The 27,721-nt window shown below is 35.1% G+C and overlaps 5 protein-coding genes across 5 annotated transcripts; all 5 read left to right on the forward strand.

Moving 5' to 3' along the window:
* The first annotated feature begins 3,386 nt into the window (after positions 1–3,386).
* On the forward strand, positions 3,387–8,522 carry LOC108210917 (outer envelope protein 39, chloroplastic). Its single transcript, XM_017382377.2, has 11 exons — positions 3,387–3,658; positions 3,761–3,827; positions 3,950–3,985; positions 4,076–4,220; positions 4,628–4,786; positions 4,901–4,971; positions 5,091–5,169; positions 5,278–5,393; positions 5,952–6,099; positions 6,711–6,780; positions 8,109–8,522. The coding sequence occupies exons 1-11, from the start codon at positions 3,625–3,627 to the stop codon at positions 8,264–8,266; spliced, it is 1,083 nt and encodes a 360-aa protein (XP_017237866.1). The 5' UTR covers positions 3,387–3,624; the 3' UTR covers positions 8,267–8,522.
* Positions 8,523–10,065: 1,543 nt separating this feature from the next.
* Positions 10,066–12,670, forward strand: LOC108214765 (dnaJ protein homolog). The gene is made up of 6 exons (XM_017386944.2): positions 10,066–10,336; positions 11,005–11,170; positions 11,278–11,422; positions 11,532–11,808; positions 11,901–12,099; positions 12,194–12,670. Exons 1-6 carry the CDS (start codon positions 10,187–10,189, stop codon positions 12,514–12,516), a joined length of 1,260 nt encoding a protein of 419 aa, XP_017242433.1. The 5' UTR covers positions 10,066–10,186; the 3' UTR covers positions 12,517–12,670.
* Positions 12,671–14,559: 1,889 nt separating this feature from the next.
* On the forward strand, positions 14,560–17,795 carry LOC108210842 (uncharacterized). Its single transcript, XM_017382276.2, has 4 exons — positions 14,560–14,851; positions 15,267–15,368; positions 16,229–16,389; positions 17,227–17,795. Exons 1-4 carry the CDS (start codon positions 14,743–14,745, stop codon positions 17,332–17,334), a joined length of 480 nt encoding a protein of 159 aa, XP_017237765.1. The 5' UTR covers positions 14,560–14,742; the 3' UTR covers positions 17,335–17,795.
* Positions 17,796–17,924: 129 nt separating this feature from the next.
* Positions 17,925–21,671, forward strand: LOC108212823 (putative disease resistance protein At1g59780). The gene is made up of 2 exons (XM_017384534.2): positions 17,925–18,509; positions 18,636–21,671. The coding sequence occupies exons 1-2, from the start codon at positions 18,458–18,460 to the stop codon at positions 21,533–21,535; spliced, it is 2,952 nt and encodes a 983-aa protein (XP_017240023.2). The 5' UTR covers positions 17,925–18,457; the 3' UTR covers positions 21,536–21,671.
* A 1,833-nt stretch (positions 21,672–23,504) lies between these two features.
* On the forward strand, positions 23,505–26,583 carry LOC108212824 (probable disease resistance RPP8-like protein 2). The gene is made up of 2 exons (XM_017384535.1): positions 23,505–23,556; positions 23,765–26,583. Exons 1-2 carry the CDS (start codon positions 23,505–23,507, stop codon positions 26,581–26,583), a joined length of 2,871 nt encoding a protein of 956 aa, XP_017240024.1.
* The last annotated feature ends 1,138 nt before the right edge of the window (positions 26,584–27,721 follow it).

Genomic DNA, 27,721 nt, shown 5'->3' on the forward strand with positions numbered 1-27,721 from the left:
TCCACACATATACTCATCCCACCATAAGTATGCTCAGTCATTTCAAACAACCAAATTGTAATCTTGTTGGATTTGACTTCCTATATACAGAGGTTCAGCATATGAACCTTTATGTGCCGCTTCAGAATTTTAGAATTGTACTAACACTTCAAATTGAACGCTCTCTACATTACAACCTTCTTTTTCATATCAACACCAAAACTTGTTGGTGTTGACTTCCAATAGATAGAGGTTCGTACTATGAACTTTAGTGTTTGTGTCACTTTTTCCCCAATTCACACAAATACTCCTTCCACCATAACTATTCTCAGTCATTTCAAACAACCAAATTGTAATCTTGTTGGATTTGACTTCCCATATACAGAGGTTCTGCATATGAACCTTTATGTAGCGGTTCAGTTAAGGTGGAATTTTATGTGCCGCTTTATGTGCCACTTCAGTTATGGTGGAATTTTATATTTGTAATAACAATTCAATTCGAACGCTCTCTAACATTCTTTTTCATATCAACATCAATACTCATTCCACGATAATTGTTTTTAATCACCTCCGACAACACACTTGAAAACATGGTGGATACGACTTCCTCTAGACAGAGGTTCAGCATGTGAACCTCAATATCCCCACTCGTAACTTTAGCTTTGTGATAAGACTTTCAATCGAACACCAACAAGTTTTGGTAAAAAATCTAGTCTTAATCTTATCCATTGTGTTGTTATCGCACAATCTTCGTTTGCACTGTTCTTCGTGCACTGCAAGTATAATCAATGGTTTTGTTAGTTCATCGACGAGTGTATGTATATATATGTATAAAATTGTTCTCACCTTCTACAGAGAAGCTTGATTTAAAGATGCTGAAGATTTGATGATTCGAGAATGATTCGATGCTGCTGATGTAGTAGCGCCGGTGAATTTTGGAAAGTTGTCAATCAAATCAAAATTGAGCGCTGATTTTTATCTTAAATATTTTGGGTCTATAGTGCCCTTGACTATGTAACAAATATATTATATATTTTTTAATTTTAAAAAATTATGGTTCTATGGTTAGTGGTTCTCTCTAGAACATGACCCTATAAATATAATGTTTTTGATGAGTTTTGATATTAAAATTTTATGACAACTTCCTGCAAAAAACTGAAAATCAATTTTCTCCAAAAATATGTGGATCTACTACTGTATGCAACAACAATGTCAAACACAACCTTAATCTCTTTCCTCTCTATTCTCTTTTGAATCTCTCTCAATCGTCCTCCTCTCCCTCGCCTCGTATCTCAATCCCTCTCAATCTTACAATTTTATCCCGAATACTATAATACATTTGTAAGACGGTTATCTTTTCTTTTACAATTTTGATAAGTACAAAGTTTATTTCAATTGTTAATTTTTTATATTAAAAAGTAAATAAATTAATTCTAATTGAGTGAATAAATGTATACAAATGAAAATATGTTATAATTGTATAATTTTTTACTTTGATTACCCAATTACAAGCTGAGAATAAGTTCAGTTATCCGATTGCAAGTTTATATTAGCTCAGTTAGTCGACTGAAAGTTTTTTGAGTTCAGTATTCCAATTGCAAGTTTGGAGTTAGTTTGGTGATGTTTTTAGTTTTAAACTATTAAGCCTTAGATTGACACCTTTGTTTGAAGAAAAAAAAGTTATGCTGAAAATATTTGTTAATCAATTTTACCACATTAAAAAGGCCAACAATGAAAGAAATAAAAATAGTGATGAAATGATTCTTATATCATTCTTAAACAATAAATTATTTTTATAATTTTGAGCCAGATTGAATTATCATATATATGTCCTTTAGAGTTGAATTTTATGGAGTCCCGGTAATTTTAGATCAATGGAATTTAAGAGCCATTAGATTAAAAACATAACAAATGGTTGAGATTAAACTGATTTACATATTCTCCTATATTTTATTCTTAAATAAGAAAATATTAAATACAACCGTCTACCAACTCAACTAGATATCATGATGAAAATCAAACTCGTCTGCTTAATAGTTATAGGATATTTTAAAACTCAGTCACTGTTCACGGTACATGGAAATAAATTCGTTGCAGAACTTGTTTTCTTTGAAATTGAATAATAATCTAGTGTAACACTGTTGTTAAACAACACTCAACATGCTTGATGTCATAAGATTAGATTAGGAGAATAATGAAAATTATTCATTTTGATTTGATGACATTCTTTCTTCCTTTTTGACAAACATTGTTATAAAAACACTTGTGCCTCCCATAATGATTGTTTTGTAATAATTTACATATAAAAAAACACAAGGTACAAGATGTTCTATAGTGTTCAAAGTCATATACAAATGTATATAACAAATATGATTGTAAAATTTTGATGAGTAAAGTACATAATGGAAATTTGCCGTCAGAACATGTGCTTTTAAAACCAATTGTTTAAAGATTAATTTAATAGGGAACAAGTGCAATGTTTCAAAATACATACAAGTACACTGAACAAATATGTTGATCAAACTTAAATGATCTATATTTTTGATACATAAATGGATAAATGTCAGTGTTACAGAAATTGGGAATCGGATCTAATCAGTTGAGTTACCAATTTAGGATTAATCAAAGAGGATTAGTCGCAGTGAAAATTGGATGTATTTTAATATTAAAATGTTATTTAATGTTTAGTTATTATTGTATTGGTTATTTATTATTTGATATTTAGTTATTATTGTATTGTTTATTTATTAACAAATACTCCCTCTGTTTTCAAATATTTGACGTTTAATTTTTGTGCACACACTTTTAAGTGTATTGACTACATAGCTAGAATTAATATTTTTAAACTTTTCTTTTTGTGAATTAAAGTATAAGATTAATATTTCTATTCAAAAAAAAAATTTAAAAATAATAATTCTATGTATGCAGTCAAAGCTCTTAGAATTGTGTGCCAAAAAGTAAAATGTCAAATATTTAAAAACAGAGGGAGTGTATCTTTACTATATCATAAATTATTTAATCGTTCAGATTAAAAATGATATAGTATTTAAATTTTAATAAATTATTATATATATATTTCGATAAGAAAAAATTATAAAGATTAATCGGATTCCAAAATTGAATCAGTTGACAACGATGCAGGGGATTGATCGGTTAAATCGGGATTTTGAGAACACTAATAAACACTTATAATCAGAAGTATTGGATTATATTTTGTAGTAATTGCCGGGAGGTTGGTATTTTCACATCATATGAAGAAGTATATACTAATAAATTGAAAGATTTCATATACTTATAGAGCGTAATATTTCAGCGAACTCTAATTAAAAAATAATTTCAGAAATAGCATTGTATTTTAAACAAAAAATGATGTTGATATTAATATTCGGGGCAAATTTTCAGTAGCCAAACAAAAGTGGCAGATACTAAACCAATCACAGAAGAAACAGATAACTTCCACAACTCCTCTGCTACACTCTACAGATCAAATCATTTAATTCATCCTCTATTTTTCTCATCAGTGTGTCAATATATAATATTAATCTATATTAAATATTAATATTAATTTATATATATTGTCATTAGCAATGTTCAAGAACCAATAAAGAGCTTCATTTGAATGGTGGTTTGTGAAATTGACGTGCAATGGGAGCTCAGAAGAGCATCCATGCCGGCAAAGGTTCAATTTATGATTCTTGAAATACCCATTTCTTGTTTGTGTGAATTTGTGAATGTTTGTGTGTGTTTATATGTTTTTATTTGTGGGTTCTTGATTTTTCAGCTAAGGTAGACTTGAATGTTGATTTTACACATAAGCTATGTGCTGCTTTGATGCTTCAGCCCTTCAGGTTTTGACCCATTTGTGTAATTTTAAGGCCAATTTGACAAGATTCGAAACATCGACCTCCTGTAAGAGGAGGGTACATGAATTTTTGATTATTGAGTCACTGAATTTTTTTTTCTTGAATAGGGATACTGGTAGTCCACTCTCACTTGTTATTGGGAGGTGGGTATTTTTTGATACATTTTAAGTTTGACATTAGATTATAGATGTGAAGTGTACATTTTTGATTAATTTTGATTGTTTGGTTTGCAGTCTTTGCATTAAACACCCTAATTTATTCGGAAAAAGTGAGAAGCTTGATTTATTGTGGGACAAAGGGTTATATGATTCCAATGTGTCCATTGCTTACAGAAAGCCGAGGCCTGAGTGGCTTACGCAACAAACATTGTTCCTTCAGGTGAATGTTGTTTATGTTTTTGTTTTCTCTAGTTTGAAAGAAGTAGTGTGATGGTTGCAATGCATTGGGGTTGAGATCACTTTTGTTGTTTGTTGGAATTTTGAGTTTCTTTATTTGAATTATAATGCGGTATGTGAGAAGAGATCTTATATTGTTTGAATGCCACCTTACAGTTGTAACATTCTTCGTATTAATTTGGTATAATATTTTTTATCTGTGGGCAATATATAGCCAACAGAAATTTTCAGTTCTACTTTAGGTATTCAAAATATAGTTTTACATGCCATAAGTTTTTCTACTAAAATTTCCTCAGCTGTGCAAGTACGAATAATGTGCCCTAAAGTTATATAAATTTCAATTGGATATGGAATAAAGAACCATGTATCTCAATGTTCCCTGCTTCCCAGCACTCTGTTTCACCTGAGGTCGCTATCCATGGTTTGCCCTTCGACAATTTCTCCCGTTCAGGGAGTGGAGGTGTGAATCTCTGTCGAGTATCTGCTGGACTAGATCTTAGTGAGCCTGCAGGCACCAACTGGAGCAGCAAAACAAGTGTAAAGTTTGAGGTGGGTGCCTTTAGTGAGTGGCCAGGGCTTTTTCTTCATGTACTTCAAGTCCCAAAATTAGTTATTACCTTGTAATTTCTTTAATGGATGAATTCTGAATATAAACCAATGCAGCATGTCCGTCCAATGAATGACAATGGTCATTCGATCACCAGAGATGTTCATGGATTTCCAGTGACTTGCAGGTAGCTCAATAGTTTTCTACAAGTATATTCGACTGGTTGCAGACTGATGTTTTTTTGTTTTTTTTTTTGCGTAAGTTGCAGACTGATGTTAATCTTATTTGTGAAATCCTTGCATGCAGTGGTGCACATCATGACAGTATGGTAGTACTTAAGCAAGAGTCTCGTTTTGCACGAGCAAATGATGGGAGTTTCACCAAAGTATATTTCTAGTCTTGCATCATCCTAATTGAAAATGATATGAATGCTTACAAGTTTGTACTTTTAAGTACACATCCAATATTGAACATTATCTTATCTTATTTTCAGCTTAATTTACAAATAGAACAAGGGATTCCTCTTCTATCTAAGTGGCTAATCTTTAACCGGTTCAAGTTCGTTGCATCGAGGGGGCTTAAGCTTGGGCCTACTTTTCTATTAACCAGGTGAGAATTACTCAGTTTCCTGGGTTCTTGGCAAGAAAATGTAACAAATACCTTTTAATGGTGAATGTAGGGAATTAGTATTAGTTACATGCTAAGTCCACGAGCACACAATATTAGTAAGAAAAGTATATTGAAGAATTACAGCTAATCTGCCTAATTATACGTTGATAGATGCTTAGGAGAAGCTTGCTATAATTACGTAGCCTGGAAGGAGTTTGTAAGGAGTTTCGAATGGCTTACATTAGCAATAAGAAGATTTATAATTTAACAATGAAAATAGTTAGTGATAGGAGAGTCACTCAAAACATGCAAAAGTATTCTCAACAGTATATCCATCTCACAAAATATTGATGTTTCTTTTAGAAGATTAAGAAATAATGTCTTTGTGAATATAGCTAATTTGAACTTTTCTACACAGTACTGTTTCTAAGACATTCATGCTATTTTTGAGAGAGTAATGTATAATTATTTTTTTAGTAGACATTTATAATGAAGTCTCTTATGGGTTTTTTTTACCTTCTGTATTATATCCTTAAGTTGCTTCTTTTCCTCTGATAGCCTTACAGGTGGTTCTATTGTGGGTGATATAGCTCCTTATCAAGCATTTGCTATTGGAGGACTTGGTAGTGTGCGAGGATACGGGGAGGGTGCAGTTGGGACCGGTAGATCCTGTTTAGTTGCAAACAGTGAATTAATATTACCTTTGGTATGTAATAATTTCGCTGTAATAGATAATAACATCCTGATATGACCTCACTCCAGTTTTTGTTATGTAGTCCTGCATAAAGCAACTCCAAATAGTTTACTTCAATTATTTGAAGGTTAAAACTCTTACTGTTTCTACCTTTGTGTCCTCAACTTCTCCTAAAAGAAGAAATTTGAACATATTAAACAGCCGTATAGCCCTTAAGTGCTTCTGTTAAACTATCTAAACTATTACAGTGTTTATTGTTTATGTGAAAATTTCTTACACATTTGATAATAGAGTTAGGCTTGTACACACATAAATGCAGAATGCCTTGGTCTCACTAAAGGATTCATGGTCCTTATATTACTATTTACTGAAGAGCACATGTGCATCATCAACCTCAATCTGTCTCTTCTTTGTACCCCATACCTCAGTAGAAAAATGGAAAAGAGAAATTATTCGGTTTAACAGCGAGTAACTTACTGGTCAGGCAAATTTTAAGGAGTAATAACAGTGTTGGGCAGGTGATATTGCATATAATCATAAAAGCAAAGTTTCAAGCAAGATACTTAAATTATACTTGTTGATCCTTACACCTAATACTGTGTTAACTGGTTTAATCCATGCAGAATCAAATGTGTGAAGGTGCGATTTTTATGGACTGTGGATCTGACTTGGGTTCTGGGTGTTATGTTCCAGGTTAGTTCTGTACATCATATGTCTTGTTGTATTTTTGTATTGTGTGTGTTTAGGGAGATGCAATTTGTCAAAGCCTGCATGACTTTTGAAGATATATTAACTCAATATAGTAAAAATTTATGAAGTTGAGCTGTAGAAAGATAAGAGAATTGTGTTTATTCACATCTAAATCATATGATATAAATTTGTTTTCAATGCTTGCTATTTTACAACCGGTATTTATCATGTATGTTTTTGTTTTGGTTTCTAATTAGAAACAGCTTGTGTTGCTCACTCTCGCCAAGCTAATCATAACACTGACCAATTACTGTTTTTTGCACAAATTCCTAATCCTTTTTTTCTGATGAAGATAACTTTAAACAATTAGGCTGCCATCCATTTTTAATTTTACAGCTAAAATCCTTTTGACGGGACTAGTCGACTACCATTAGTGGCTTTTATTATAGTGTTTATTAGATTCATGATTGGAACAGCATATTGGGGGGTTGCTCTGGTATTATTACTGCATTTGTGTTATTAAGTGTAACAAAGCCATATGGGTATTCCACACTATATTCATACTTTTCTTCAATGGTAAAGCAGTATTTGTAGAGACAGAAAACTAAATTTAACAGTAGACAATTCCTAATTTTAGATATTACTGATAGGATCTGGTGGTTGAATCTACCTTTGATTGCATATAACAACTATATCTCATTGTTCTTTAATTTTTTTTGCCAGTAACACATCCAAGTTTTATGCTAACTTGAGTATAAAATTTTATAAATTATCGAATTGATTACAATTTTTTTTAAGCTTCTACGTAAACCAATGAGGTCGTGGGGCCTAAAATAGCATGGGAAGTTCGACTTTGTCAGGCTGTTAGGTGTAGCAAATTGACTCACTTCTTTAAGTTATAAGGCGCTAATGGGGCATCTGAGGTATTGGTATGTCTGGAAGAGTATTAGCTGAGCAAGTTACTTTTAGTAATCTGTTCTTTTGCATGATTGCTTCACTTTTGATTTTTGCAAGTTCTGTATTATCTTGTTGATTAAGTAATTAGCAGGCATTAGAGTACCAGCAATGCTCTTGCTATTGAGTTTTCCTGTAGCCCTAACCCCGTCAACCTATTTTATTGCTAAGAGTTCAGAGAAGCAAACAAATATATCACTTTGAAATTCGAAGAGTTGTGATGAGGAAAATCTGGTCTGATTATATTTCTAATCTTTGACATTCAGTTTGTATGTTATTCCTTTCTTGCCCTTTCATGCACTTCCTGTTTCCTATTTTTGTGTTTTGTTTTCCCATTAGCTTCTTTAGTTCATAACCTTACATGCCATAATTTGCAGGTGATCCTGCTCTGAGACACGGTAAACCAGGGAGCGGAGTTGGGGGTGGATGTGGCCTTAGGTTCAAGTTTCCGTTAGGTCACCTCCAGGTGGACTATGCTATAAACGCATTCCAACAAAAAACTGTTTACTTCGGTTTCAGCAACGTTGCCTCATGATATTCACAAATTATGGTGCCGAAGATTGCAACATCCCAATGTCAGATTGCCGCAGCTATAATATATCCTCTCATTATTGACACCTCAACTGAAGAGAAGTTTGCATGTATAGAAATCGTTTCTCCATTGTGCTATTCCCCTGTAGTCAGTAACCATAACTAAACATGATCAAGTCCCTCGATTAAGGACTGAAGATGTAGCTTCTTTCTGTTTTCTTGGACACAAGTGAATATATGAATCATTGATTATTTATACACATCATCTATTGTTATTTAGGGCGTATTCGGTTAGGATTTTAATGGATTGTATACGAAATATCGATTTAATGAATTATATCTCATTTCAATTTTACATGGATTTTACATAAAATGTCAGGTTTTAAGCACGAGTGTTCAAAATCTGGTCAATTATGGTGGGATATCAAAAAACTTGAAACAAAAAACACCAAATAATTCCACAAAATTCTTTGTTTTACGAAGTTTTAAGAAAATCCACATATTTTAATAAATTTTAAATATACTCAGGGGGTGTATTCGATTGGGATTTTAATGGATTGTTTTTAGTCAATGGATTTTAATGGATTGTATGTGATTTTGATTTTGTGTGGATTCTTGATAAAATGTTGCAGAGTTATAGGATTTAAGCACAATGCTTCAAAACCCGATTGATTTTGGTGCGATTTCAAAAAACTTAAAATACACGGAAGAATGCCACAAAATATATCATTTTATGAAATCCAAAAAAATCCATCAGCATTTGAATACCATCGGATTTGAATGGATTTTAAACAATCCCAATTGAATGCATCGGATTTTAAAACATAATTTAAAATCCCAATTGAATACCACCAGATTTTGTTGTATAATTTAAAATCCCAATTGAATAACTCAAGCTTTTATTGGATTTAAACAATCTCAATCGAATACCCTCGAATTTCACAAACGAAAAAAAATGTTTTAAAATCTCAATCCAATACACCCCCTCAATCGAATTCCATCGAATTTTCAAGAATAATATAAAATCTTAATTGAAGACCAAAAATCTCATGATTTTGATATAATTTTTAAAATCTGAATTAAATACCTAAAATTCTAATTGAATATTATATTTTTTTTAACATAACTTAAAATTCTAATTACAAACTTCTCTTTAGGCTGACTGTGCAGCAGTACATTCACTAAAATTTAGTGATTTTGATATAATTTTTAAAATCAGAATTCATTACTTTTGTGAATGGAAAACTATATCTTAAAATCTCAACTAGAACCAACCTAATACTTAAATAATTAATGCATAACAAAATTATTTATAAAATTTGCAAACATATTTTAGTGTGATAATTTACACTAATATACTACCAAATTATTAAAACATCCCATGTCAGTTTTTTCTTTTTTCAAAAAATCTGCGAATATATCAAGATTTCCCCCCTTAATACAATCTTAACTCAAATCTTTTCTAAAACAAAACAAAAACAACCTAATAAAAATTCTTTATGTCAGCACAGCTTAAAATAACTTTAAAAATATTATTATCTCATAAAAAAATTTACATTTTAAATATCGTGAAGTTACAAAATAACAAATAAGCAAAAACATAATAAAATCAGCAAAAGTGAAGACCAAGAGAGGCAACAAGTCAAGTCTCCAAACAAACAGAACACTCTAGAATTCAATCCCCACCGTCCATTCAATCCAACGGCCCAAAATCCCCCTCCCCATCTTCGCAGAACATTCTAGATCACCCTCTATCTCTCCTTCAATCTCAGCCGTCCATCCCCTCTCTGCCCTTTATATATACACACAACACCTCCAATTTAATCAACATATGCTACAGATACAGAGGCCAAAGACAAGAACCTTGTAACTTGTCAGCTCAAAGACTCCACCTTTCCTCAAATCTTACAACCTAGGTGTCAAGATGTTTGGAAGGGCTCCCAAGAAAAGCGATAACTCCAAGTACTATGATGTTTTGGGGGTGTCCAAGAATGCTTCACAAGATGACTTGAAGAAGGCTTATAGGAAGGCTGCTATCAAGAATCATCCTGATAAGGGGGGCGATCCTGAAAAGGTGCAATCTTTAGCTCTTTTTCTTGATTTTGTATTGATTTCTGTGTGTATCTGTTTGAATTTGTGTGTATTGACAGATGGGTTTGTGTTAGATCTGGGTGTTTGTATGAAATTTGGATGGCTTTTGGTTGGTTTTGGGTTTGTAAGTGAGTGAATTGTAATGGGTGTTTGTTAGAATTTTGGATTTGATGAAAAGTTTTGATCTTTAATGATTTTGGATGAAATTTTTTCATCTTATTTGATTATGGGTAGAAAGTTTTTGATTTATAATGGGTTCGTGGCTTTTTGGGTTTGGTTCTGATGAAATATTGTAATTGACTGTTTTAGCTTAGAGATTAAAGGCTGTATTGTATTAAATTGTATATGAGTGTAGAGTTTGTTAGGGTAGTGTGATGTTGTTGTTTTGTGATAGGAACAAGTAATGTTGTTAAATTGATGAATGAATAATTGGTGCTTTTTGTGTTAAATTGATCTCGTTGACTAGGCATCAGTTTGGTCCAGGTGTGTTAGAATTTTCTTTAGGTTAGTGATTGAGGTCTGTGTGGATTAAGGTCTGTGAATGATTGGGTCTTGTGTGTAAAGCTTACCAGTGGAGGGTTATGTTGTTTGGATTGTTTTTGGAATTGGTGGTGTTATAGTTTGATTAATTGGGTCTTTTTTGTGCTTTAGTTCAAGGAGATATCTCAGGCTTATGAGGTTTTGAGTGATCCCGAGAAGCGTGAGATTTATGATCAGTATGGTGAGGATGCGCTCAAGGAAGGAATGGGAGGTGGTGGTGGTGGGCATGACCCATTCGACATCTTCTCATCTTTCTTTGGTGGAGGAAGCCCATTTGGTAAGTTAGTGATGTCGCTATGTGTGATTGTTTTGTGTTGATACTATGTGATCCTGTTGGTGGTTTATGTTCTATTGGTAGTTAACAATTACTCTGTCGGTTATCAGGTGGTGGTGGCAGTAGCAGAGGACGAAGACAGAGGAGAGGAGAGGATGTTGTGCATCCCCTTAAGGTATCCCTTGAGGATTTATACAGTGGTACCACAAAGAAGCTGTCTCTATCCCGTAATGTGATTTGCTCGAAGTGCAATGGGTGAGTTGATTACTTTTGTTTAACTAGCTGGCTATTTTTGTATATATGGTCTTATGTCTGTGTTATTATATGTGGCTATGGCTCTAACGTTGTTATCTATTCATGACAGCAAGGGATCAAAATCTGGTGCTTCCATGAAGTGTACTGGTTGCCAAGGGTCTGGAATGAAGGTGTCAATCAGGCATTTGGGACCCTCTATGATTCAGCAGATGCAGCATCCTTGCAATGAGTGCAAAGGAACAGGAGAGAGTATCAGTGACAGGGATCGCTGTACTCAATGTAAGGGTGAGAAGGTTGTTCAACAAAAGAAGGTTTTGGATGTTGTTGTAGACAAGGGTATGCAGAATGGGCAGAAGATCACATTTGCTGGAGAAGCTGATGAAGCGGTACTGTGCTTTATTGGATAATTACTTGAATTTGAATTTTGCTTATGTATTGTTGTATCATTTACTGATGAAAATTGTGTATTGTTTTGCAGCCTGATACTGTCACAGGGGATATAGTTTTTGTCTTACAGCAGAAAGAACATCCCAAGTTCAAGAGAAAGGGTGATGATCTTTTTGTGGAGCACACATTGTCACTGACTGAAGCCCTTTGCGGCTACCAGTTTGTTTTGACTCATCTGGACGGCAGGCACTTGCTTATCAAGTCTAATCCTGGAGAGGTTATCAAGCCTGGTAAGTTTACAACATTGTTCTTGTCTTCATATTTCAAGCAAATATGATCGTGGTCTCCGAGCACCAATGCTGATGTTTTGGCATCAATGTGCAGATCAATTCAAGTCTATCAGTGATGAGGGTATGCCGATGTATCAAAGAGGCTTCATGAAGGGTAACCTCTACGTTCACTTCAGTGTTGAGTTCCCAGATTCCCTGACCCTCGACCAGGTGAAGGCACTAGAGGCTGTGCTCCCACCAAAGCCCGCGCAGCAGATGACCCCAATGGAGTTGGATGAGTGTGAAGAGACCACCTTACATGATGTCAACATTGAAGAGGAGATGAGAAGGAAGCAAGCACAGGCGCAGCAGGAGGCCTACGACGAGGATGAAGACATGCACGGTGGAGCTCAGAGAGTGCAATGTGCTCAGCAGTAGAGCATCTGAACTTTTTACATAAGTGGAAGTAGTCTGTTTTGGTGCTGGTGTGGTTTATGTCTGTACTAGCAGCAGATTATGCTGCATGTCTGATATTTTATAGGAAACTGTATTTGAACCTTGTGGGATAATCTCATCATTTTTTTTGCTCGGATTCATCTTCTTTCTGTCTTGCATTGCTGGTTTTGTTATGCTTGCCATTATTCATGCCTTTGTTTGATTGTAAACCTTAATGCTTCATGTTCTATGCTTATGGTCATGTAGGAATCGGAACCAAGAACTAATTGGTTGATCTGGTCTGATTGTTAGGAGATTTATTGAATTTTTTTGGATAAATTGGGATTTATAGGAGATTTATTAGAAAAATCGGGGATTTTGAAAAGGTGCAGTGATGTTATTCTGTTTGTAAAATCACTTGTTGAGCAATGCAAGTGTAAATGGAGATTATACATGTGAAAAATTCTGCTTAGTCACTTGATGAAAGCCTGAAAGGTTTGTCCTGTGACAACCTACGTGACGAATTCTGTGAACTGTCTTAAATCGATTCATTGCTGTTTTGTTTGACACCGGGATGGCTATGCTAAGATTGAAAGAACTTTTTAGCCAGTCAAAGATGGTGAGGTCTTAGTTTTTTGGTCAAGATATTTCTGCTGTTATTGAGCTCGCTACTCGTTTCTTATTGTTTAATATTTCTCTTCTTTTGCAAACAATATCCACATGAGAAATATATTCTCTCCACCTTTTAAAGATCACTTTTGACTTTTATAATACATTTTAATATAATGCCATGTAGTAAAAATATTATACTTAATACAACCTATGTTTTTCATTATTTGACGTTTTGATTTTTGGCACACATCTTAGGTGAGTTGACCGGATACTAAAACTTATTATTTATATTTTTAGTGAATTAAAATTCTGATTATATATTTTTATTCAAAAAAAAATTAGAAAATAATATTTTTAACAATTCGGTCAAAACACTTAAAATTACGTGCGCAAGTCAAAGCGTCTAATATTAAAAAACAGTGAGAGTATACACTGATACTTAATTTTTATTTAGATTTCAAATTTTATTGGTGAAATTTTTTATTCACACAATATCATAATTATTTATGAGATTGTAGTTAATTAATATTTTAGTTAAAAGTGATAACCACAGTTTGTTATTAGAAAAATATTTGTTTTAAACTTTTTTCGTACACCCGTGTGAATTATTATAACTTATAAAATAAAAGATCTTTTTTAGAATATAATATTTTGGAAGGATAATATTTTAATATTTGAAAGGATATATTAAATTTTAATTTTGTTATATATTATACCCCATTAATATCGAAATATGAAATATTTTGATCCGTTAATATCATTGAGCTAATTTATGGGCCTATTAATCTTAGAAAATATTTTATTATAATTAAACCATATTAAAATATATTCATCATAATACTTTTTCAAACTTATTTATATAAAATTTGTTTGATAAGCTCAGATGTTAGAATCTTATTTTTTTTTTCTTTTTTTTTTGAAAATTGTTAGAATCTTATTTAACATATTTATTTGCAGGCTATTACGTAAACTCGTGGGTTTACCCAATGCGCACCCAAACGACTGCGGGTTTCCACGTTAAAAAAAGAAGAAGATATATTAATTCAAACATGTGTGTTAATATTCAAAATATATTCTAGTTAAAAGGTATTATAATTTTTAAATGAATATTTATTTTAAGTAAAATGAAATATCAAATATATATACCCTAAAAAGCAAATATTACGACTAGTTTTGATTAGGGTTGTCAGAAGATTTTATCTAACACACAGCTCCATTACTATCATATTTGTATTTTAAAAATCAGGATTGAAACTCATTTTTTCTAAATATCCGGTATAATTTTTCGCGAATTGAGAAAATTCCTATCCGCAAAAGAAATATTTTAAAGAAACAAAATTTTAATCTGAACCCTTGAAATCCATCTGAACCCTTGAAATCCGAGGGCATGAAGGTGTCTTACAAGACCCTTTTGATTAATCAATTAGTTATCAAAACAAAAGAAAAACGACACGTAACAGTTAACTTGAAACACAACTCACAGCTCTGAGTCTCTGACCCTTCTCTAAACTCTATCTAACGTAATAAAGTGTTAGTTGTGTGTATCTATCGAACACAGTACATACATAAATTCACAGAGCTTTGGTTCTTGTCTCTTGAACTAAATCCAACCAAAAAATGGAGGCCAATCTGCAGATAAAGTTCACAACTTGTATCTTCTTTGCTGCTGTTGTTTCTTTGATGATCAGCCCTTCACTTCAATCCACCACCTCTGTCAAATACTGCGGTTGGTTTGACTTTCTTGCGTTGACCATTTTGTTTTTGGTGATGAATGATGGCCCATCTGTTTTTTTTTTTCATTTTTGTGTTCAAAGTTGTGAGATTTCTTGATTTTAGTTCAAGGGTTGTAGAAACTTGTTTGATCTTTATTAGGGTTGTTTTGGATATTGTTTTGCAAGACCCCTTTTGTTAAAAGTTGGATTTGATGTGTGATGGTAGTATTATATGAAATTTAGTACTGTGATGTCTAGATTATGTATGTTTGAATATGTTACATGTTTGTCAATGAATAAGAATATTTAAGTTTAGGAAGGGGGATTGTTGATTTAAATTTGTAATCGATGGCTGGGAGGATGAGGGGAGGGGAAAGAGATTTGCCACAAGGCTATTGATGATTACCCGTGTTTGTAAAATTTTTACAGATAAGAAAGCCAATTATGCTGTCAAAGTGGAAGGGATTGACATGATTCCTTTTCCGATTGTGAGTGGACAACCGGCTACCTTTAAGATTTCAGCTTCCTCGGGTAAGCCATTGTTTTATGGCTGTGTATGGTTTTGTACATATTACCTGGAATCTTTTATGTAACTTTCGTTGAAATCAAATGTTATCAGGATCCTGGTACATTTGTTAGATATTATGCAGTGCTCTTTATCTCTTGATGCGGTATAGTCTGAAGGGTCTGCCTGCTTTTGTTGTTTATCTATTTAAGATGATAAGCCTTGAGTACACATAAAATAATTTATATGGAACTTGTCATCAGTACGCAAATAAGAAATTTTGTGGACAAAACATACCGGAACTTTAAGTGGATTTACACAATAGTAACTGTGACAAATTCCTTACAAATTGTAGAATGATTATCACTCTGAACTTGTATGTACGTGTTTTTGGTATATTTGGTGTGTGAACCAAAACCATTTTAGCAATATTAGCATTGGAGCTCACCTGCAATATTAGCATTGGTTCTCTTTAAGTTGTTCACCATTTTAGCTAATTACTGGACCCACTGCTATTATATGACGACTCTTCTCTTAGAGCAAGTCCAATGCTCTCTCTTTCTTCTCTATTAGAGAATGTCAGATTGATGTGGCAAGTATGCAAAACCAAATGTGGTCCTATATTTAAAATAATTAGTAATTATCCATATGTATGCAAACACCATACAGTTATAGCTATTTGTTGGAGTGGTCATTTGGTAAATTTATTTCTATATCTTGACTGTAGAGTCAATTTTACCTATGCATTGGATATGCTATATGCCTATATATATAATTCTCAACACCATCATTGAGCGACATTTATACAGTAGGAGATGCTATGGTCATGACATGAACTTGATTTAGCTATCTGTTTTCCCCTGATATATCACACTATTTCTTATAGGTCAAGCAATATCCGGAGGAAAAATGTCTCTTCAGGTTCTGTTTTTAGGGATCAGTGTCCATACAGAATCTCATGATATTTGTGAGAAGTCAAGTTGCCCTATATCAGCTGGTAAATTTGTGCTTTCGCACACTCAAGTTCTACCTGGAATCACTCCTCCTGTAAGTCAAAAATTACTAGAATAGAGATTTATTAACCGCACTTCTTTTTATTATTTATTTCTCATTTCATTATATTTATAAGTATGAGGGATATTAAATTGAAGGAGCTTTACTCTATCTTCTTTCTGATCAATTTATACGGGTAAGCGTATAGGTGTGTGCGAGACACAATTGGATGATATTGATGAAATCCTTAATACCTTTACAAATAGCCTGTTCAAGTAAAATCAATATGTACAAATTGGTTTTAGTCGTGATAACTTTACTATCTTCAAGGATTTATTGTACATCAATTTAAATGTGTTATATGGTCACTAGTAGAACTAATCCTAAATGAAATGCAAAGCTTTTAAGGATGGCTGGTAATATTGGAATCCTTATTATAGTACTTGGTGGAACAAGGTTAAGAACTAATCCTAAATAAAATGCAAAGCTTTTAAGGGTGGCTGGTAATATAGGAATCCTTATTATAGTACCTGGTGGAACAAGGTTAAGAATGTGTTTGCGAAAAAAGACACAGATTTCTTTGACTCTATAAAAGTGGCAATCAGTTCACAAATAAAGAAGCTGATCCTGTACCAAGATTTTGATATGTTTTATTCTATAGTGGGTGAAGAACATTTTTGTTCCCTTCAAATTTATAAGATGGTACAGTGCATCAGCGAGCTTCATGTTTCAACAAGGATTTCTTGTACATTTACCTTTCCCCCAGACAGCTCTCACCAAGCTACTGGTTCTACTTGTTTGTGCATCAAGTACAAACAATGAATGTGTAAAGGATATGAATATGGCAGCTAAATTTCAGTTTTTTTTGCTAACACATGTTGCTCTTCTCAGGGCTCTTACACTCTTAAGATGAGGATGACCGATGAGTCCAACAATCAATTGACTTGCATAAGCTTCAACTTTAAAATTAGTTCTGGATCATATGATGCGGCTCTTTGAGGTCCTGAAGCAATTGCACTTGTCTGGGTCAACTATGACATGCTCTCTTTAAAGTGGGGTAGACGTCTTTTTAACTTAAGATGGTGTTGTATATACTGAAGTCTGATACAGCAGGCTTTCAGTTCTCGCCTCTTTATATGTTCCAGTTGCAATTAGTTCCTGGCAAGTACATCAAATCCGGGGCTTAATTGTGTCAAATCGCTATTAGTATATTCCACACTGGAGGGACATATATCCTGAATAAACGGAAACTATTGTGTTTTTACTATGTAATTTCAGTGTTTGTCAGAAGTTCTATGTTTAGTATCACTAGTGATGTGTATAGTTACATTACCATTGATCTCAGAGCAAATTAATGAACACACTGTATTTTTGATACTGTTGTGTTTGAACTGGTGAATCTTTGAGGTTAAACTGTTGTAATTAAATTAACTTCCAATTCTACTGATTTGTATTATTTACATGGAGATAGCACCCTTTAATTTCAATGAAGATGTATAATCTTTTGTAATAGCCGTTTATGTAAAATTTAAAATTTAATTGAATATACAGGTTAGAATGAGTTTATTTGTACAAAGGAAAATGCAGCTTACTAATAAGGCTTTCTCAATATTGTGAAAGGCGCAAATTGGTTCTAAGTGACGGGAGGATCTTTTAGCGATAACACTTAATCATAAATTTTAAACGGAGTAATTAAATATTTTAAATATTTCAATACTGCAGTACAGGTACACTATTCCTTGGTCTCACCACTATTACAAACTCTGCAGAAAAGAAACAAATGCTAGAGGCAATAGAACAGCATTAGTGACAAAAGGATGGCAGAATCTCTATGCAGTCACTCCTTAGAGACAAGATATCGAAATACAATAACCGCAGATGCTTACAATGTGGAGTTTTTAAAACAAAGATTACCAAGTAAAACATTGTTACCTAGGCAACAAGCACAACACAGAGATCTTTGGTAGTAACTGAAGTACTTTCGTCGAAAACATGCTCAGTGTTTTCTACTGCAGTGTTGTACACTTGTACTACATTCGACCTAGTATATATATATGTACCTCTTCGCACAGCTTTAACAGCACTCCCACTAGTCCTGAAACAAGAAGTTTATATCTGCAGAATGGAAAATCAAAGTCCAGATCAAATCTCACCTTTGTCTGATGTTCTTTCAGGTAATATCTTATTTATGTGACAAAAACTCTGGAAATTCATTTTAAACTTTATAACTTTACTCTGTCTGTAATGATTCTTGTACCTTATGATGGCTGTTGCCTTTTCCTTTTTGAATTCTTGTACAGATGAGAGTGGTGATCAAGAAGTTGGCACAAGTGTTTTCCGCGAGAGGATTACCATAAACTTCCAGTTGCTGGAGGTCCGGAGGGAGTTATTAAGAGCGGAACAAAGCCTTAAACTCTGTTTGAAAAACACGGATATACAATTCTTAGAATCCGTAGTGGGGCCTGGACTCGATAGCCAACTTCAGTGGATAATTTTGAAACTTCGTATTACTTCCTCCATGTTGGAAGCTGCAATTGAGAAGACTAATTCAGGATCAGCCTCAGAAGTTGAAACCAGGAAGCTGGAGAGTCTTTGCAATTCTCTATTGGAGATCATCAGACTGATAGATGAAGACATCACTGGCAATCTTATTTCAGAAGAAATTGTGGAATATTCTTCTCCTACTGAAGTACGCGCATATGCAAGACGATTCAGTGGAAAGATTTCGTCAGTTGAGGCTCAGATTAATGGCCTCCATGACTGGACAACAACATTGGGGCTTACATCTGCTGGATGTGGACAAACAATGTGTCTCGCAGATAATAGATTTATTGTGGAAGCAGGAACAGGACACGAAAAAAAGGATGCAGATACAGTGGGTCTAGAGGAAGATGTCCAGGTTATAACAAACAAGTTGATTTCAGGCGAAACAGCACCAGCACTAGTAGCAATTACTGGTGGAAAAGGCATCGGAAAAACCACTCTGGCTAGAAAAATCTACCACAATCCTGAGGTTGCTCATCATTTCCCTTGTCGTGCTTGGGTGACTTTACCTCTTGATTTTGAGCCTAATTCTTTCTTGTTTAGCATAGCAAAGCAAGTTCTGATAGGCTTTGCAGAAAATGACTCCATTAAAAAAATAAAATATAAGCTATCACGCTTGTGGTGCTTTCAGAGGTATCTAATAGTCCTTGATGATGCACATGCAATTGAAGAAGCCACCAAGGCTCTTCAAGAATTATGCTCAAATCAATCTAATGGGAGTAAACTCTTGATCACAACCACCAAAAGAGACCTTGTAAAGGCTTCCCCATGTTGCTATATTCACGAAAGGCGAGTTTTGGGTGATGAAGAAGCATGGGAGTTGTTCACTGCTAGATTACTTTTCAAGGTTAATCAAGAAGTGGAACAACTAGCACGAGAGGTTACAAAAAAGTGCTCAGGCCGCCCTTCATCGGTATTGAAGTTGGCAGATTTCATGTCCAGTAAAGCATCGACGCAGGAGCAGTGGTTTGTTAAACTAAGCCAAATGAATGAACCCCATGCCTCCCACTATCTTTCCTTGTCCTCCAGTTCTGATCTTATGTCGTCAAGTAACAGACAGTGCCTGAATGTTCCCCATGCATCCCACTATCTTTCCCTGGCCTCCAGCTTTGATCTTATGTCATCAAGTAACAAACAGTGCCTTCTGTATTTTATACTTTTCCCCCACAATGAAATCCCTGCCAGGAGATTAATTGTGTTGTGGGTTGCTGAGGGACTGGTAGATCAACCACCACAGAGTGCTGAAACACCAGAATCTGCGGGTGAGAAGATTCTGAATGAGTTAGTCCAAAACTGCATGATCCAAGTTGCAAAGTGGAAGTCAAACGGAAAAGTGAAAACATGTAGGCTGGACTACAGTTTGATGGATACTTTACTGTTAGAAGCAGGGAAAGCTAGCTTTCTCAAAAGCAACTTACAAGTCACTGCCTCTAAGTCATCCAGCAAGAAAGGTCCAATCCTTCGAGTAGCAGATCATCTTGACAATAATTCTTCCATATTTTCACATATTCACGAGAATGACAGCATTGGCTCCTCTTCATTTAAGCAACAGTACAAAAAACTTATTTCATTTATTTCATTTGATTCACGGGAAGGGCCTGTACCTGGACAAGACATAGGCAACTTCATCAATCGAGGTACTAACTTGAATTGCTTTCAAATGATTTGTGTAGTTGACCTTGAAGGCACGTTTAGGCCTAAACTACCAGATTCAATCAAAAAGCTATCTCAGCTGAGGTATCTAGGCCTTAGGCGCACCTACACAGAGCTACTTCCTGCGTCAATAGGAAAATTGTTAAATCTTCAAACCTTGGATCTGAAACACACTTGCCTCAGGAGTCTCCCTGGTTCCATATGGAAGCTGCAACAACTACGACATTTGTACCTGAGTGAGAGCTATCGCAGTAGGATCATGGCACCCGGAAGTTCTAGTTCGCTTCTGGATATACAGACATTATGGGGTGCGTTTGTAGATGAAGAAACACAGATTGAAGATGGTCTAAACAGATTGACCAATCTTAGAAAGTTAGGTTTGGTATACAGGTTACCAGTAAAAGAGCAGGGTATATTAGCCGACTGGATATCAAAATTGCATCACCTAGAATCCTTAAGGCTGAGATCAATTGATGATATGAATAACCCCTCTCTCCTTTACTTAACAACTATTTCAGGCCTCGGCAAGCTGTCCAGTCTGTATTTACTTGGAACTCTAGCCAATCCATTTGTCTTGGAGACATTTCCAGAAAGCCTAACGGAAATCACTCTGTCACTTTCTGGGATATTTTTTGATCCAATGCGGGTGCTGGAGAAGCTTCCAAATCTAAGGATCCTCAACCTATATGCAGGCTCGTATACTAAAAAAACAATGGTCTGCTCATCAGGAGGATTTCCTTTGCTCCGAGTTCTAAATTTGTGGAAGTTGGAGGAACTTGAAGAATGGATCGTGAAAGATGGATCCTTGGTGATTCTTAGACATTTAGAGATCAGATCTTGTCTAAAGTTAAAGATGATCCCAGAGGGTCTTAAACACCTGGAGCATTGCCGAGAACTGAAGTTAACAAACATGCCTGATAACTTCAAGGCAAGGATTACAAAGGATGAAGGTGTCGATTGGCAGAATGTTGCACATATCGCTTCTGTTATCATAAGGAACTGATACATATTTCTACACTTTTCTTGATGTATGCATTTGGAACGGTCTTTTACAACAGAACTAATGTATTTTGTTCTTTAACTGCTTTAGCAACATGTAGGTGTACTTCAATCTCTTTCTTTTTGTAGCAGTCATATAATTTGCAGTCATTAACACCATTTAGTCCTGCAGCAAAGTGTCCACTACCCAGAAAACAACACACCCAAAATTTAGAAAAATCAAGATCAGGCGCAAGATTGAAATTCTTAGTCCAAGACACCTCGGGACAACCATTGTCCAAGGTCCATAGATTATAAACTGATTTAATCACCAGAACCAGCGGATTTAATGATCATAGCAACAGAACCTTTGAAATCCAAAATACTTAGATTCCCTATAAGTCTGCATAGTCTCAGGAAACCAGTATAATCCCAACACCTTTTAAGCATAACTTAAAATCCTGATTGAATACCATCAAAAAGATTTGTTAGAATAATCTAAAATCCTAATTAAACATCTCAATATTCTAATAAAATTTTCAAAATCCGAATTGAATACATTTGGATTTCAAGAATGAAATTTTTTTCTTGAAAATCTCAATTGAATTCACCGCACAAGTACTCATCTTTCGAGTGTATCACTGACAAGAATTTGGAAAGGGTAGTTATGATATTCATTATGTAGGACATGATTCATAGCACTAAAAGATGAATCTTAACTTTTTAATCAAACTTAAATCTACTAAATTCGATTTTGTTGCAAGAAAAGCAACAACTCCTTTAATTTATAATAAGCAGGTAATACAAAGTACATACTCTGGTTGACAGAGTTGAACACCCTATCTAGGCATCATCTTGGCATTACATAGTAGACTCTGAGATTTGATAATCTAGGTTAATTGGTTGTTGTGATGATTTGATGCAGAAGATTAAAGATAAGAAAATAACACACTGAATCTGTCCCTATTAGTTACGAGTTACGACCTAGGAAGCATGAATGCAGGTACGGGAGTGCGCAGAAGGGGATACGGGAATTCGACAAATTTAAAAATATGGGGATTTGGGTGCGGGGGTTCGGCAAATTTTTAATATATTAAAAATATATATTATGCATGTATTTGAAGAGTTACATTTATATTTAAACCAAATAATCAAATAAATAAGTTCAATATCCATAACAATTTACAATATAATTATTTAATAACACAATTATAACATTATAAGGTAGTTAAGTGATAGAGTATTCAACTAATCATAGAATTAATCATTAACAAGAATCCCCGAGCACCCAAGAATCGAGTGCGCAAGTGCGGCGGGTGAGTGAAGCATCCCTGCTTTCAAGGTTACGACCAAATTAATTCAAGACGAGCTAATTTCTGCTTAAATAAAGTAACTATAAGACCATCTGCAATTTCAGCTACCACTCTCCGATGATCACTCTGTAACCAGAAGTTGTGTTTGTTTATCCACCGACACACGCGATGGACTCTTTGATCAAAACTATAAATGACAGAATCCTAGTATGTGAAGACAAATGCTTAAGTTAGTCCATGGTGATAAAAACCAAAACAGAGGGAAATAAAACAGACATTAGTGACAGGAGGGTGGCGGAATCTCTATCAACTCACTACAAGAATCTACTTCACTTTCCTAAATCACAAAGACAACATAGAATAATGAGACAAGGAATGTTGTTTTGCACTAAAACATTGGTATCTAGGTACTATTAACAAGTTTGTATGAAGCAAACAGAAAGATCTTTGTAGTTGCCAGGAAACTATGCTCCATGTTTCCTATTCGAGGTCTCCAACACAATAGACACACTAAGCAAACTTCACAATGTCGTATATATGAGCATTCCTGTAGAGCTTTTGCAATTCCCTCCAGTCCTGAACTCAAGCCCTGCTCGCGTTTTTCCCAACAAAAACGATAAGGCACACAATAATACATAAAACTATACAGACTGAGGAGTTCTGTGGTTTTATACATGCAAAATGGAAAATCCAAGTCCAGATCATAATTTGGCCTTCGGTGATATCCTTTCAGGTAATTATAGTAATTATGTACGATTATTGTACTGATCTGCCCCCCCCCCCCCCCCCCCCCCCCCCCCCCCTCCTCTCTCTGTGCTAATTAACTGAGCGAATAAATGAAAATTTCTATCAAGCACATTGTAAATTTTACTTGTGATGATGCTCGTATCCTGAGTTTTCTGTTGTTTTTTTTTTTCCTGTGATATTGAATTGATGTACAGAGGTAAGCGGTGATCAAGAAGCTGGCCCAATTTGTTTCCGCGAGAAGCTGACAATCAACTTCCGCTTGCTGGATGTCTGCAGAAAGCTATTAAAAATAGAAGAGCGCCTTTCGCTTTATTTGAGAAGCACAGATATTCCCTTCTTGGAATCCATAGTGGGGCAAGGACTGAACAGCCAAGTTCAATGGGTGACCTCAAAACTTCACAAAACTTCTCTTATGTTGAAAGTTATATTTGAGAGGATCAAATCAGAAACAGCCTCAAAGGTTGAAACCAGGGAGCTGTTGAGATTTGCCATTTCTATATCAGACATCACCACACTGATAGATCGAGATATCATTAGCAATATCATATCAGATGAAATCATGGAATACACTTCTCCTACTAAAGTACGCGAATATGCAAAGCGGTTTGCTGAAAAGCTTTCATCAGTTGAGGCTCAGATCGAGGGACTCCATGACCGGGCAACTACATTGGGCCTCACATCTGCTACATCTGAGCAGACAACACGTCTCAGTAATAACATATATACTGAGGAAGCCGTGTTGGAAGAAGAAAGAAAAGATGTGTTCACTGTAAGTCTAGAGGAAGATATTCAGGTTATAACAACCAAGTTAACTGGAGGCCAAAAAACAGCCGCTCTAGTAGCAATAATTGGTGAAAAAGGTATTGGAAAAACTACTCTGGCTAAAAAAATCTACCACCATCGAGTGGTCGCTCATCATTTTCCTTGTCGTGCTTGGGTGACTGCATCTGATGACTTTGAACCTAATTCTTTTTTGTTTAGCATAGCAAAGCAAGTTCTTGTAGGCTTTGTTGAAAATGACCCCATCGATAGAATAAGGTACAAACTTGCTCGTTTGTGGTGGCATCAGAAGTATCTAATAGTCCTTGACGATGCACATGCAATTGTAGAAGCCAGAAAGACTCTTTGTAAATTATGTCCAAACCAATCTAATGGAAGTAAACTCTTGATAACCACTTCCAAGAGAGGCCTTTTAAAAGCTTCCTCAAATTGCTATATTCATGAAAGGCGTGTTTTGGGTGATGAAGAAGCATGGGAGCTGTTCAATACCAGATTAGATTTTCAGGTTGATCAAGAAGTGGAACAGTTTGCACGAGATATTGTAAAGAAATGCTCAGGTAGCCCTTCATCAGTATTAAGGTTAGCCGATATCATTTCTAGCAAAGCAGCAACGCAGGAGCAGTTTATCACCCTCAGTCAGATCAATGATCCCAATGGATCCAGTTATCCTTCCCTGACCTCCGGCTCTGATCTTATGTCATCAAGTGACAAACAATTCCTTATGCAATTCATACATTTTTCCAAGACTGAAATTCCGGCCAGGAGATTAATTGTATTGTGGGTTGCTGAAGGACTGGTAGATCAACCAGCAGATAGTGCAGAAACACCCGAATGTGCAGGTGAAAATGTTCTGATGGAGTTGGTACAGAAACGCATGATCCAAGTAGCAAAATGGAAGCCAAATGGAAAGGTGAAAACATGTAGGCTGAAGTACAGCTTGATGGATAAATTAAGGACAGAAGCAGGCAAAGCGAATTTTCTCAAAATAAACTGGCAAGTAGCTGCCTCCAAGTCAACCAAAAAGAAGGGTGTGATGCTTCGAGTAGCAGATCATCTTGACAATAATTGTTCGATCTTCTCACACATCCACGAGAATGACAGCATTGGTTCTTCTTCTTTTAAGCATCATTACAAGCGGCTCATTTCATTTCTTTCGTTTGATTCACGCGAAGGGCCTGTACCTGGAAAAGACATAGGCAACTTCATCCATAGAGGCATTAAGTTGAAGTGCTTTAAAATGCTTCGCGTACTTGATCTTGAGGGTACATTTAGACCTAAATTACCAGATTCAATAAAAAAGCTATCTCAATTGAGATATTTAGGCCTTCGTCATACTTATACAGAGTTGCTTCCTGAGGCAATAGGTAAATTATCTAACCTTCAGACCTTGGATTTGAAACACACTTGCCTCAGGAGCCTTCCCGGTTCTATATGGAAGTTGCAACAGCTACGCCATCTGTACTTGAGTGAGAACTATCGCAGCAGGATTATGGTGCCCGGGAGTTCTATATCACTCCTCAACATTCAGACACTGTGGGGTGCATTTGTGGATGATGAAACGGGGATTGAAGATGGTCTGAAGAAACTAACCAGTCTTAGAAAGTTAGGAATGGTATATCGTTTACCGTTAATGCAGCAGGGTATATTAGCCAAGTGGATACTAAAATTGCATCATCTGGAATCCTTGAGACTGAGATCAGTCGATGACATGAATAATCCATCTCTCCTTTATTTAAAAACCATTTCAGGACTCAACAAGCTGTCCAGTCTGTATCTACTCGGAAAGCTAGCAAATCCACTTGTTCTAGAAGCAATGCCAGAGAGCCTTACTGAAATTACTTTGTCACTTTCTGGTCTAAGTGTTGATCCAATGCGGACATTGGAGAAGCTTCCATATCTGAGAATCCTGAACTTATATGCAGGATCCTGTACCAACAGCACAATGGTTTGCTCATCAGGAGGATTTCCTTTGCTACGACTCCTCAATTTGTGGAAGTTAGAAGAACTTGTAGAGTGGATTGTGAAAGATGGATCCCTGACAATTCTTAGACATTTAGAGATTAGGTCTTGTGCAAAGTTAAAAATGATTCCAGAAGGTCTAAAACACCTCAAGAATTGTCGGGAATTGAGGTTGACAAATATGCCTGAGGACTTTAAAACAAGGGTTACAAAGGATGAGGGTGTAGATTGGCCGAGTATTGCACATATTGCTTCAGTCATCCTAAAGAACTAATCTATATATCCATTCTTTTTTCTCAATGTAAGTAGTTGGATCTTTGTTGTTCTGCTTTAAAGTTTCTGTACTGGGCCTCTCTCATTAGTTTAGTTAATGTTTGAGTTGTAGCAGAAATTATGCCATGATCTCGGTCTACTTCTGCCTTGTTTTGTACATAACCCAGTCAAGCTTGCTTTAGCCTGTCCTTGCCCATGGTTATTAGAACAACAATTATAAGTGTTTATTTCTGTGTCATACTAATTGAATTCAAGAAACCTGCAGTACTAATCTCAGTGTTGCACTGCTCAGGTCTAATTTTTTACTGCAATCAATTTTGTTTTCTGAATTACAGTTTTTGTTAATTATTCAACAAAATCAGACAATCTCAACCCTAATATGCAAGCTTGATAATTTAGGGTTGGGGGAGCTTAGACTGAAGAGCTTAATAAGATTCACATCAATATCCCAATTACGTTTTGAAGAACAGAGAAGAGGACAATGAAGTTTTAAATTTAATCGCTCCAAATAACTGTTGGATACTTGGATCAATCAGCATAAGAAAGAAGATGCAATATCATACTACACCTAAAACTGCAGAAAGGAGCACTAATCATAAGTATTATGTACTTGCATAAAATACACTTACCGTAAAAGTAATGCAATCTGATAGTAATTATTTGAGACCACCAGGCCGACATACTAATTACCAACATCAAAACCAAGCAATTGTCCTCACTTCCTTTTAGCTCTTCGTTCATCCAGGTAGCTCAACATCCAGACCAAGCAAATTGTCCTCGCTGTAATGAAATTGATTTCAACAGATCTTAAAAAAATTAACATAATTCATCTCTTAACAACTTATCACTTGAAGATTCACACAAGCCTTTCAATGTGTTTACAACATGACATGCAAACTAGTACATAACATACAACAGACTCTTTGTCATGCAATAAGGACTGAGGAGCTATCCCAGAAATTCTGTAAGAATAATGTGCCATGTGCCACATTTTATCGTATTTAACAAAGTTGTGAATTGTGATCTTTAACATTACTTAAACTTTCCTTCAATTTTCTTTCCTAGTAGATACCGAAAATGCCGGCCTGCAAACAATTGATAAATTCAACTAAAGGGCAGCATTTGTACTCTGAGCTCAA

This window comes from Daucus carota, chromosome 3 (genome assembly GCF_001625215.2).
Source record: "Daucus carota subsp. sativus chromosome 3, DH1 v3.0, whole genome shotgun sequence".
Classification (NCBI taxonomy): domain Eukaryota; kingdom Viridiplantae; phylum Streptophyta; class Magnoliopsida; order Apiales; family Apiaceae; genus Daucus; species Daucus carota.